We start from the raw sequence: 14,327 nt of genomic DNA, 5'->3' as shown, positions 1-14,327 counted from the left end.
GACGAAAAATTAGCAATTTTTCCATTTGTAAAGGGGCATAACTCTAGAACGGTAAAAGTGACACCACCAAAATTCAAACTTGATCTGTGTTTTGTGGTAATAAGCATTGTGTATAAGTTTCATAAAATTTGGTTGAGGCAAACTAAAGTTAAAGAATGGAAACCAACTTTGGGACGTACGTACGGACGGACAAGGGTAAAACTTAATGCCCCCTCTGCTACAGAGGGGGCATAAAAAAGGTCAAGGAAAAATGACCCTATCAGACAGAAATGTATAACTTACAATGATTTGATAGACCAAATATACTTCACCTACGATTAAGGTGGCTGGGGTGTCTTCCTCCATCTTGGAATTTGAAATAGCAGATAACAATCGGTCTAGATCTTTATTGGAATGTGCAAATTTGGAGAGCAGTACGTATAACACCATTAAAAACTGAATTATTGCGGCTCTATGATATGCTGAATCTTATTGTGCATTTACCATAACCCCCAAAATCAATCCCAACCTTCCTTTCGTGTGTATTGAACCGTCTGGTAAGATTTCATAAAGATCCATTCACTTCAACTAAAGTTATTGTCCGGAAACCAAATGTGTCTTCGGATGGTGCCGACGACGACACCGACATGACAGCATTTTATGCGGTCGTATAAAAATTACACATCATATTGTAACTTGAATATCTAACTATAACATATCATCAATAAATTGCATGACATTGACTGGATAGGATCCATAGAATGCAGGGTTCTCACTAGGAATTTTTCATGGTGGAGTCCTGGGACTCATCATTTTTAGAAATGGTGAGTCCCAATAGATTTTGATGAGTCCAGGATGCATGTAATTTTTTGTGTCTTATAATATGATGAAATAAAACTAAAACGATGCATGTTTGATCGGTAGTTTTTATTATATCACCAACATGTGATCACGAAATAGCACAACAGTACTGAAAGTGGTGTTAAACACCAGTCAATCAATCCATCAATCCAACTTTGGACACCAGAATAACAACTGAAAAATTAAATAACCCTATGGCATCCTACAACCATTCCTCTTCAAGTCATAATTTTGATCAATATCAAAAGGCAAACCTATAAGGAGGTAGAAAGACAGTAGACCAATGTTTGAAAAATTGCCCCCAAAAACAGCCATTACAGGTTAAATATATAATACAGGCAAAAATATTCTTATTACAAATTGCTTGATACATTGGTATAATTTTTTTACACAATAAAAAGATATACATGCATTTCATGTATATAATAAAATGCTCCGCTGGGCGCAGCTTGATACGACCGCAGAGGTCGAACCCTGAACAGTTGGGGCAAGTATGGACACAACATTCAAGCTTGATACAGCACTGAATTTGGATTGTGATTAAATATTTGACACAGCTAAGGTTTCTGACACAGAATGAATGTGCTCTAAGAACTTAAAAAATTTTAATTTACCTATTCAAACCATATCATTATTATTTGCCTTTATATATAACATTTTTTGTATTTCATATTTTAAAGGCATGTTTTTTGTCGACTTCGATAAGAGAATTGATTTTTATCATTGGATTATATATAAATCAGAAAAAAACAATTTAAAATGGAAAATTTTAAAGAAAAAAATGAAAAAAAAAATCCCCCCCCCCCAAATTTTTTGAACCCCCTTATGATTCATCACCCTCAAACTCAATCCATGCCTTCCCTTTGTGGTATGGTACCTTGCAGTACAATTTCAGAGAGATCCATACACTTGAACACAAGTTATTGTCTGGAAACTAGAAAAAAGCATGTTTTTTGGCCCCTTTTTGACCCCAAATTCCTAAACATTTAGGGCAATTACCCCCAAACTCAAACCAAGCTTTCCCTTTGTGATATGGAACCTTGTAGTACAATTTCATAAAGATCCATACACTTATATACAAGTTATTGGCCTGAAACTAGAAAAATGCTTGTTTTTTGCCCCTTTTTTGCCCCCTAATTCCTAAAATTTTGAGGCAATTACCCCCAAAATTAATCCCAGCCTTCCCTTTGTGGTATGGTACCTTGCAGTACAATTTCAGAGAGATCCATACACTTGAACACAAGTTATTGTCTGGAAACTAGAATAATGCTTATTTTTGGCCCCTTTTTGGCCCCTTATTCCTAACGTTTTGGGCAATTACCCCAAAACTCAATTCCAGCTTTCCCTTTGTGATATGGAACCTTGTAGTACAATTTCATAAAGATCCATACACTTACACACAAGTAATTGTCATGAAACTAGAAAAATGCTTGTTTTTGCCCCTTTTTTGACCACTCATTCCTAAAATTTTGAGGAAATTACCCCCAAAATCAATCCCAGCATTCCCTTTGTGATATGGAACCTTGTGGTACAATGTCAGAGAGATCCAAACACTAACACACAAGTTATGTCTGGAAGTTACAAAAATGCTTATTTTTGGCGCCTAATTCCTTAACTGTTGGTACCAAAATTTGCGGTCTTATAAAAATAAGCAAATCTAAAGTGAACGCTGTTCAAAATATTGAGCTTGGCTTAATAGTAATTATTCTTTAATCATTTTTTAATCGTCATTCAAAACATTTTTCACCTTGTTTACGATCACGATGTTCAACATGCACAATACGAGAAAAATGTTAAATCATTCGAAGACCAGTAGAATTATTCTTATCCGTAAAATTTCAAATCAACTTTGTTCTATGATCTATTTTATGCATAGTAGCAACAGTTATGAAATATTATATCATTTCATTTCAAATTCTCAAAATTTTTTACTTTCTTTGGTTCAATTGATAAATATGTGATGTTCAACACGTGGAAATATTAAATCTTTTCAAATACTCCTAAATTTTTAAAAAAATCGGTAACTATTACATATTTATTAATCAGTTTGAACAGAATTATATATTTTAGGATGAAAGACGTTTAATTTTAAAAAATAGTTATCAGTCAACAAAAATATTCATCTACGCATTACATAAATTTTTCAACATCGACTTCCAGTTTAGTTTCCTGTTAAAACAATGCGACCATCATGAATCTTCTTGGCAAAACGATGTGTTTGGGACTCGGGGGGGATATAACGAGGACGCGTCTTGGGGACTCACAGGTTTCAAAAATGACGCGTCCAGCTTGATTTTCATGCGTCCAGGACGCGTATACGCGTCTTAACAAGAACCCTGGAATGATCACCTCATTGTACTATTTTGTTTGAACTGCAATGTATCAAAGGCAGTGATAAACCTTGGAAGATATACAGTACAAAAAGGTTTTGATTGCATTTTATACAATCTTAATGCCAAAACATGCTATAAAATGATACATTTATCACCACTACCTTTATTGAACAGGCCACTGCTTATCTAATACCAACTAATTTTATAAAGAAGTTTTCTTTTTACTACCAAAAACTAATGCATAGAAAGGAATTCATTATTTTTTGTCAGTTTACTTAAAGACTGCAAAGGGCTAAAAAAAAACTTGTATACAAGTTCATCCAAAAATAAAATCAAATTTCAAAGATTTTTATATTACGAAATATAAAATCAGCCTCAAAAACCTACTTTTTCGTGATTAAAAAATTATTTTACATCATACAAAAGTTACATGTGGTAATTGAGAGTTCAGCTGTCATCTTGGCCTCCATCTTAAACTTATCTAACGGTAACAGCATGGATATCATATATTTTCTGAATTATTTTATTTTATCATGTTTATGTACCAGCAACAACCAGAGAATACTTTTGAATGCATGGTATTTGACCCAATTTGACTTACACCTCAGTAATTATTTCTTTTAAATAAGTCTGGTTCTTCACCAAGACATATATTTTCTAAATATAATAATAAAAGCGCTATTCCTTTGCTAAATCTATTTAAGTAAAACAAAATAATTTATCCAAATGCACATTACAGACTTTAATTGGTACAAATTTTAAGAAAAATTTACAATCTTATATCTTTCATTGGTTGCAAAATGTGTCTTTGGTATTAGTTGTTATATGATAATCTTTAGATTAATTTTGCTCAATACTTCTGTAAATATAATTAGGCTTCTTTAAGATTTGATAATATCTGCTATATCACTAAATCAGGGGAGATAAATTTTCAATCTCCTTGGTGAGCCTCTTCAATCAATTATTGGCTTTATTTCCGTTAACAGTAAGTGTTTTGCTTCTTTCTTTTTTTTTGAAAATATATAAAAGAACAACCCTTAAAAACATGAAAAACAAATTTATTTTCTTGCTTGTTTCAATTAATTTATATTTTCATCCTAGCCTCTTAACATTGACAAAAATACAATAACTCGAAAACAAAAAGAGGCTGCATTTTCACCAAATATATGAACTTTCATAAAAGATTATCAGTTTTTTGGCTTTTTAATATATTTGATTATTTTAGCTATTAGAAAAGTCCCACTTTATTACATTTTTGTGTACTTAATGTTACTAAATAATAAATGCCATATAAAGGATTTTCAGATTTGTATGATTATCAAACTTTTGCAAGGTTTTTTGAAGAGGATAAACCATCCAAACTTTGATAAGGATCCAACTAAAAATGAAGGTGCTATCCTCACGACTAAAAAAGGTAATGAGGGGCTGATGGGCAGATTGAAAGGACAGGTTAAAAACATAATATCCTCAGAAACTAAGTTGCAAACTGTAGTATCTTTGTCTATGGTAAAATTTTCTTTTGATCCCAAAATAAATCCCTTTTTATCTGAAAACCAACATATAGATTTACGTGCATGGAACTTTTCAATAATTGTTGTTTGTCATATCTTTATGTTTTCTTCATCTTAATGCTTTAAATTTAAATGGCAGATCTTTGATTATGTCTGTTAAAGAAAAAGATATGATAAAGGCACTTCTTTGGTCCCCTGAATTCAATAATCAAAATATATTATACATCTGCCAAACAACATTCTCCAGATGTTCATACAATGTTAGACTGTCAGATATCAGTATTTATATCTTTGAATTATGTCTTAAATATTTCCATTTGGGCTCAAAACTTCTTGCATTTAGTGCAAAACTGTATTAACTGCCAACATAGCTTTTACTTTGGGATCTTGTCATTAATATCTAGATGTGATTGGAGGCTATAACAAAAAAGATATTTTACTGTAAGGTGTACTTTATAAAGATGTTAATTGGTGTAAAATATCTTTTTGGGTAAGGCCTTGGCTCATATCTGTTTTGACCAAAAATTATGTGCAAAATGGCCATCTTAGGTCCAATATGTGATTTTCAAATGTTTACGACATCCTAGTGACATAACAAATGACCTTTCGGCAATAAAGTGTCCTGATTATATCAAACTTTCATTTATCAATTAAAATTAACATTATTTTGAAAGGCTTGAACAATTTTAGCAATTCCAGGTGCCAAATAATGGCTCTTATCATATCTACTCCTTTATTCACAACTTTTATAGACTGGATGATTTAGATCTTGACATATTGTATAGACACCTGAAATTATTGTTGGGTTGATGTCCCATTGTCATATACTCTTCTTGTCCTTATTATTTCTATTTATTGTGAGTACATAATGAAGAAGTGCTATAAGCTACGGACAAATACATTCTGTAGTTTCAAAGTAAAATAATTGGATCGTAGATATTTCACAAGACTGAGAAATCCCTCAATATGAACTCATTTTTTAATCTTACTCAAAGGAGCCCTAAATACAGATATCTGACAACAAATTGCAAAATAATTAACATGCTGTTATTTTAAAATTTAAATGTATGTATCTAATACTAAAAAAATTCAACAACCTAAAATAATTTGATTCCTGTACATATAAAAGATTGATTGATTGATTGACTGATTGATTGATTGTTGCTTGGTTAATGTCCAGTGTCATCATGTAGTAGAAAATTACCAAGAAAAGTAAACTGTTAGTTTTTATTATTGTGATTTTTTCATCAAGTGACAATTTCACATGATTAAAACATTAAAACTACTTTTTATTTTACAGTTAACAGTTGAAATTTAGTTCGGAAATTGTGAGAAAAGATAATAAAATGTGAAGCTTTCTACTGAACAATGCATTATTTTTATAAACTTCCATACAAATGGGATCAATGTGTGTAACAAATGAGTTTACCTGCATAGGCATTTGTGGTACACCCCTATACTGAGGAGGTACATTAGGTCTTGGAGCCTGATGCATTGGCGGAGGTGGTACCTCACCCCTCATGGCCCTCTCCAGTTCCTCTGCCGTCACAGGACGAGTTATCGTAGGAGGTCGCTGTAACATCTGGTTCTCTAATTCCTCGAGGGTATGTCCCTTCTGGATCATCTGTGGAGACCTCCTCTGCTGGTCTGGTGTTGACATAGATGGATGCTGTAGGTAAATTATAATAGTGACATTTCTAAAGTTTATCAAATCTTGACCAAAGAATAGAAGAGACTTAATGTGAATTAGAAATTGCTACAAAGCTGAGTATAATCTTAAATTCTAAAACAAAATGTCTTTAAATGAATGAAATGCAGTTGAATGCAAAATTCTTTGTCTTAAAAATCAATGATTATACATGTTATTAAGTATATATATCTTTTCTTTTATAAAATTATTTGTAGGACATACAGGACCAGTAAAACTAAAGAAATTAAAGACAAGCATAAAACTATTCACAACTACTTAGACTTTAGCTTCCCTTTGTTTTGTAACAACATGATGAATATAATTATTCTTCATAATTGACAGATATTCCTTTTACCTGTCTGTGAACAGTTGCCGATGAAGCTTTGGCAAAATCAAACAGACTTTGGAGATTGTTGACTGGTTTCTGCATGTGTGATTCTTTTGTTGGTGATCCCCAGATGTTCCTACTCGAAGGTGAAACCTAAAAGTATATTTACAAATCTTGTTATTTTCATATATAGGTGTTTATAAACATGATAAACATAGTTCACTAATAAAAATATCAGCAAATTTTTGTTGACAATAAAGCTGTGATAGGTCTGAAATTTATTTAAAATGAATTTGTTTCACATAAAATGTACTCTTTATTAACATATCATCATTAAAACAAAATGGGTATCTATACAACTTCTATCATAACTCTATAAAATATATCCTTCACAAATTACAAGAAAATGGACTACAATGTTCAACACATATAAATTAAGAAGCTTTAATACATTGTATTTTCAAAGTATTTCTATTCATAAAAAGGATGTCTGTTTTATTCAGCCTAAAAATAAACTTTAACTAAATAATGCATGTTTTGCAATAAAAATATATATCAGCTAACTAAGTCATAACTAAAATGTCCTTCACACATAATGATTATTCACCCAAGATTTAAAAGTCCAAAATGACATAAAGAGGAAATTCTTTTTTGTCTGTTAGAAATGTATTAATACAAATCCATGACTGGTAGGAATGGGGATGTTAAATATGATGCCTTTTGTAGGGTGAGGACCATGCTTTCAACCCATTCAAGGATCCTAGCAACAACCTTTGAGAGGTGGCAAGGCAAAATTTCAACTCTTATCCAACATACCCTCATTCATAGTGGCAACTGAAATTCCCACCCTTCAAAACAGTAAAAGAAATGATAATTGTTGTCCTGATTATGCATGAAATATTTGCCACTAGGTGTTAAGCTAACAACAATCAATAAATAAATACGTGAACCTTGGCAAGAAGAAATATTTCTTGGACCAAAGTACAACATTCCTTTTTCTGATATGTATGGAGACAAACATACAAATGGCTTCTGACTTTGACTTAGTAAACCTTACCAGATGTTCAGCATCCAGAAAAGCAGGAGGAGATTCTGGTCCAAACAACTCCTCAAGATTCGTCTCTCTCTGAAAATAAGAATGTTTCAAATATGGTCCAAGGACACAGTTATCGTCCTTTGGTTTTCGTTGTCTACGAATATAGTCCCTAGTGTGAACAGTGTATAACTTGCATTTTTTTTTGATACACTTTCCCAATTTATTTCTTGATATTTTATGCATGAAATATTAAGTAAGGGGATGAAATTACATGTTAAAAAAATTTGGGTGCTGAATCTTTATGTTAAGTAGTGATTTGGTCCAGTTAAAAAAGGTCAAAAATTAGAATGTCGGAAGCTGTCAAACTGAATTTTAGCCCCCCTTAACACAGAATTGTCAATATTTTGAGTTAGAGCTGGTAGAAGTTTCTATAATTTTGATATTATTTGTATCAATAGTAGTACACTACACTGTAAAAATCTTTTTGAGATAGAGCAGGTGCGATTTTTTTAATTTGAATTTATTGTCTAAAAGAAATGCACTACAAAATAACTGTGTTCTCGGGCCATATCTTGTAAATTTAAGCAAAACAATTTATAAATGAACATGATGAAAGTAATCCTCATCTTCAAAATATTAAGTTATGTCAATGCTTTCCACAAATTACAAATCATCATATTAAAAGCAGGGGCAATAAGGCCCATATTTGGCCCAATATATAGAGCAAATTAAAAATTATTATCATAATTTTAAATAAACTTTTAGCAACATCACACTTATGAGACTGACATTTAATATTTGTTTTAAAATATATACTACATTATATTCATTTCAATTGTAGTAAAAACATTTTACCTTTGGAATCCTGTAGCTTTTGCTGACATTGAGTATTGCTGGATCTTCTATATCTTCTTCATCGTCAACAACCAGCTGACTGATACTCTGTTCCATGTACTCCTACAATGCAACAATAAATGATTATCATCATCAACAACCAAAGGATATAGCACTCTATTTCACTTACTTCTACAACAAATAGCTAGAAGGACCATCTATTTTATATTAAAATATAAACAATTATTTTGATTACCAAAAATTTACAAAATTGTAAATTTTCAAGGAGTTATATCAGGTTGAGGCTCCAAGGAGCCTGAATCCCTCACTTGGATTATTTTGGTTGAAAAGAAATATAATACAAGTGACAAGTTGCTTATATTTTAAATGAGATCTTATAAGTAGGCATAATTGGAGCATTAAATGATTCTCGTCACAAATGGAACAAATATCTGCAATTTTTCACAATTCCAAGGGCCATTAATCTGGAAAAAAAAAGTTTAGAGGTGTATGGTTAACAATCTTTCTACAAAGTGGTTAAGAAATGTTGTTTTGTCTTTTACCAGAAAACAGAAAACACACAATTATATACTTTTATAAGGGTTTCAATTAGAACTATGTGCCATCAATGCCACCATGCTTGCCATATGATCTATTTTAAATGCGGATGGTTTGTATAATTTCTCCCAATCATCAACCCTGTATAGTTTCAAAACATTTCTCAGAGAAGATTTAAACTAGAGGCTCTCAAGAGCCTGTGTTGCTTACCTGATTCTACTTTGGTTTTAAAAATCATGTAAAAATAGATCAAAATCATAACAGATACCCTAATAATGATTGAGGCCAAATTTGATTAAATATTGGCCCCGTAATTTAATCAAAAGCAGAAGACTTTTGTAAAGTTTACAGACATTACCAATAAATTCATTGAAATTGTAGAAGATGACTTTATAAGGACAATAACTCCAACAAGATGTCAATTGACAATTTTGCTCATGTTGACTTATGTGTAGATCTTCTTTTCTTGATATTTTTGCAGTTTACTGTAGATCTCAATCTATAAAGATACATGTATTAATGTCTTCATCAGCACCTCATAAGGAACATCCATGCCATGTTTTATTTCATTCCATTTAGTGGTTCTCTAAAAGAAGACATTTGTATGTATTTCCCATAGGGTCTTATGTTCAACTAAGTCCCTCTCTGGCGGCCATCTTGGATGATGGATTTGCTACAAAGTAACAACACTTGGTCAGCACCTCATAAGAAACATTCATGCCATGTTTGGTTTCATTCCATTCAGTGGTTCTCTAAAAGAAGACATTTGTATGTATTGTCCATAGGGTCCTATGTTAAACGAAGTCCCCTTGCTGGCGGCCAACTTGGATGATGGAACGCAGGGTTTGACATTCACTAAATGTATGTACTAGCCAGCAGGGTTAGTGAAATTATTATTCTACTAGTCCTCTTGGCAATTCACTAGCCCTCCAAGTGCCGAAGGCACTTGGACGGTCGTGCCACCGGCACAACCCTATCTAGGAGGGCCTGGGGGCATGCCCCCCCAGAAAATTTTGATACAAATGAAGCTAAATCCTGTGTTCTGGAGCATTTCCAGAGGGTTTTGAACATGTTTTGTTTCATGAAATTTCACTGGTTTGCTTATAAAAAATACCAAAAAAAAAAAAAAAAAAATCATATTTTAATCATCTATATTGAGAATGTGTTAGACTTATTTTGAAGACCCCTTTAGATCATTACTTCATCATTATCCTCATTTTACTTATCATTATTACTAGTGTCTTTAATGAAGATGGATAAGTTAGGGATTTAAAAATACACCCACAAAAGAGGAAAGCTTTGCCCTTGCTATTTTTTGTCATAATTCTTCATGGACTCCTTCTTTTCCCTTGTTGTTTCAGTTTATTTTTTTTTTTGCAGGACAAGATTTTATTCCTAAAAATCTGTATATTTTTACCAGAGACCAAGGAATTGTATAGTATACAAATCCTTGCAGAGACCTATAATTTTGTTTTTATGACAATAATTCAGTGATATTGTTTGCCTCAAATTACATTTGAAATACAGCTTTTTCCCCTAGAGAAAATTCCCAATTACTAAAAAACTGGCTTAAAATTCCTCCCAATAAGTTGTACATTTTTCCCAAACAGTGATGGTATCGGTAGTAATGTATGTAAATTTCGTATTCATGTTATTATTTTGATATTATGAAAGCACTTTTGAGATTGAGGTTTTCAGTTTAGAATCATCACGGCGTTTGTAACCCACTTGGTTAATTCAATGTATTAAGTACCATCATTGTTTCCGTTTCTTTCCCCTCCCCAAAAAGTACCTTTCATGTTAAAAATGTCTGACAATCAAAATATACGTGAATAAACTGTACAATAAAGACAGCAAAGGTCAGCAAAAAATCTGGGATTTGTTGACAATTAAAATTTTGTGAAATTTCTAGTTTAAAACAAAATTTTGACTAGCCCGTCGGACTACTGTGATGAAAACTTTACTAGCCCTCCCTACTTTTTACTAGCCTCGGGCTAGCGGACTACCATAAGTGTCAAACCCTGGATCGGCTACAAAGTTACAACACTTAGTCAGCACCTCATAAGGAAAATTCATGCCATGTTTTATTTCATTCCTTTCAGTGGTTCTCTAAAAGAAGACATTTGTATTTATTTCCCATTGGGTCCTATGTTAAACTAAGTCCCTCTCTGGTGGCCATCTTGGAAGATGGATCAGCTTCAAAGTAACCACACTTGGTAGGCACCTCATAAGGAACATTCATGCCATGTTTGGTTTCATTCCATTTAGTGGTTCTCTAAAAGAAGACATTTGTATGTATTGTCCATAGGGTCCTATGTTAAACAAAGTCCCCCACTGGCGGCCATCTTGGATGATGGATCGGCTTCAAAGTAACAACACTTGGTCAGCACCTAATAAGGAACATTCATGCCATGTTTGGTTTCATTCCATTCCGTGGTTCCCTTAAAGAAGACATTTGTATGTATTGTCCATAGGGTCTTATGTTAAATGAAGTCCCCCGCTGGCGGCCATCTTGGATGATGGATCAGCTTCAAACAATCTGATTGAATTTATTGGCTAGAAAATACATAGTGCCATGCATCACCTTGAAGCAATATAAATAACTTAATCTTCATTTAAAATAAATTGGAAGGAAAGAAATGGCTAGGGAAGATGCATGGTCTGCAACCGGAGGCAACAGGGGTTCACATTTACTTTAGGCAATGGAAGGTCCAGGACCTTTGACTCAAAATACTAAAAGGTCTTCCTTTATTCTTTGAAGGTCCAATTTTTATTGAAAATTCAATTTATTAAAAATCGAAAATGCTTACCATTCCGAAGCACTCTTACTACATTAACTTAATTTTTTTCTGAATTTCTTTAATAAATTCAGTCAGAAAAAGGCTGCCCCTTTTTAAAACACTATACCCTGTGTTAAATAACACTTTGTACCTTTTGAAATTGTTTTGGTTTCAATTGCTGCTTTGGAAACACACTTGCCTAACTTTGTGTCAGATAACAGTTTCGTTTTCAAACTTGGGGTCAGTTTCTTTTAACCACATATTTTGGCAAGATATAATAGATGCTGGGAGGAAATTTTTCATCATGATTTTTTATGGGGTAAAGTTTTAAATTTTTGTCCAATGAACCAAGGCACTTTCCCGTTCACTGTGTGTGAGAAAAATCTACGTTCTCGTTTTTCCCTGTCGTATATTTGGTCTTTAGTTAGATCATGTCTTTGGGCTGTGTTAAGCCGTTTCATTAATCACACCTGCCAGGGGCGCATCCAGCCATTTTTAAAAGGGGGTTCCAACCCAGTAGAAAGGGGGGTTCCAAATATGTCCCCATTCAAATGCATTGATCATAAAAAAAAGGGGGGGGGGGGGGGGTTTCCAAGGATTCTTTTGGAAGAGGTCACTCCAAAACCAAACAGACTCATACCGTTTACTAATTATGTTCTTATATCATATTCTCCAGTTTACCAGTATCTTGTACGAGGACCGGTCACGTGACTACACATCAAATATAAAAGTCCGTCGGGTGTTTCTAACTACCGGTGGGAAGGTCCGAACCCTTAAATGGAAGGTCACGGACCTTGAAACTACCGCTAATTTGAACCCCTGGGCACTATTAATTTTTTTCAGATTCTGAAGACTTACCTCCTGAGATCTATAGCTTTTGTCTGTTGTACCATATCCAGAATCTCGCATCCCTTGTCCATGTTTGGTATGGTCATGTTCCAACACTTCAGCATATTTCTCATGTTCTTCCTCCCAATCAAATTCACCCGCTGCAATAATCAATTAATCACTTCTATCAACATCGTAAGTTACATGTTATATTTAGGAAATTTTAGTACTTTTGTTAGAATTGCAAATATATTTCTTTTTAAGCTTTTTGCAATTTCCTTCAATTTTTAATACATTTCAGACTGGAATCAAATTGTGCATTAATCAATTGATGCTTCTTACGGTTACATCAATCAGATTCAATCCCACTTCATTACACTTGACCACATGCTCATATCAATCAAATTGTGTTTTAAACATTATTTTCTACACAAAATTTACCATCACTTCTTCTTGTTACATTAAAATTATTATTGCTCCCCAGTTATTAATAACAACTGATATTTTGGGCTTTTGCATCCCTGCCCATACAAAATCCATTTACAACTGTTTTATGATACATTTTAGGACTAAATGATTTGTTGCTACCCGAAATTTTTAAAATGTCCAATAATGCATGTCCATACACAGATTTTTGTTGACCCTGTACCTTCAATTTCCCCACCAAATGTTTCATCATTTAGGAAATCAATATCATCATCATTTTCTTCACAATCATCATACTCTGGTGGATTTGCCCCAACGGCCTAAAAAAAAAAGGAAAGATATAAAAATAAGGAGATCTGGTATGATTGTCAATGAGACAACTTTCCACTGAAGTTCAAATGAACATGATGAAGTGGATGAACATATTGCAAAGAATAAAACTGAAAAAAGTGCTGACTTTGGACTGATTTATTATTCTGTCTCATTCAATCACCTATCAGACTCACACTACTTCAAAAGTTACTTTTTTTATGATTCTAAATCAGAAATGGTGAGACTTAAGTGCTTGTTCCCTTTATTTTTTGGCATTGTATATTGCCTTCAGGCATCTATGAAATTATTAGATTTATTACAAGCATAAATAAAAGTGAAAGTTGGCTGCAAAATTAAAAGTGAAAGTAGTCTACAAAATACATGTAGCACTATAATCAAGTATTTAATGTATGGATGGACAAGAGAAAATGTTCAATTGTCAACATGCTGTTATGCATACAAAATTTATAGGAATTACAATATTTAATTCTATCTCAACTTAAGTCTTTAGTTATGGATTTGTAGTTGATGCAGTCTGTTGTAATGAAATTATATAAACTGGGCAAAATAAATATTGCTTTGACCTAAAACACAAGCATGAAAACCCAAAAGAATTTGATGGGTTATTTCGCAGGAAGTAGAAGCGTATTCTGTAAAAATATTGTGATGTTTATGGAGGAAGGGAAGTGTCTATTGAACAGAGTACACATACAGAAACACCAGATTTTAACTTAGAAAACGTGTCTTCCATTTCTCAAGCCATTTTTGCTTCATTTCCAAATAATCTCTATCATTCGAATTATTCTTTTTTTACAACCGCTAATTGCTGGATTAAAGAATTTCATAATTAA

General features: G+C 32.8%; 1 protein-coding gene across 3 annotated transcripts in view; it reads right to left on the bottom strand.

The window, feature by feature from the left end:
• LOC127725592 (protein PAT1 homolog 1-like) overlaps positions 1 to 14,264 on the bottom strand; it is a 59,399-nt gene extending 45,135 nt beyond the window's left edge. For all 3 annotated transcript variants that reach the window (XM_052232675.1, XM_052232677.1, XM_052232678.1), the window contains exons 1-7: positions 14,189 to 14,264; positions 13,388 to 13,484; positions 12,769 to 12,899; positions 8,594 to 8,695; positions 7,760 to 7,828; positions 6,730 to 6,855; positions 6,114 to 6,353 (exon numbers count right to left, since the gene is read on the bottom strand). In XM_052232675.1, the coding sequence (XP_052088635.1) occupies positions 6,114 to 6,353; positions 6,730 to 6,855; positions 7,760 to 7,828; positions 8,594 to 8,695; positions 12,769 to 12,899; positions 13,388 to 13,484; positions 14,189 to 14,227 (804 nt within the window). In that variant the 5' untranslated portion in view covers positions 14,228 to 14,264. The remainder of the gene's footprint in view (positions 1 to 6,113; positions 6,354 to 6,729; positions 6,856 to 7,759; positions 7,829 to 8,593; positions 8,696 to 12,768; positions 12,900 to 13,387; positions 13,485 to 14,188) is intronic.
• Positions 14,265 to 14,327: the final 63 nt, after the last annotated feature.

The sequence above is a fragment of the Mytilus californianus genome, unplaced genomic scaffold (genome assembly GCF_021869535.1).
Source record: "Mytilus californianus isolate M0D057914Y unplaced genomic scaffold, xbMytCali1.0.p SCAF_15, whole genome shotgun sequence".
NCBI lineage: Eukaryota > Metazoa > Mollusca > Bivalvia > Mytilida > Mytilidae > Mytilus > Mytilus californianus.
This window is presented reverse-complemented; position numbering and strand designations above follow the sequence as displayed.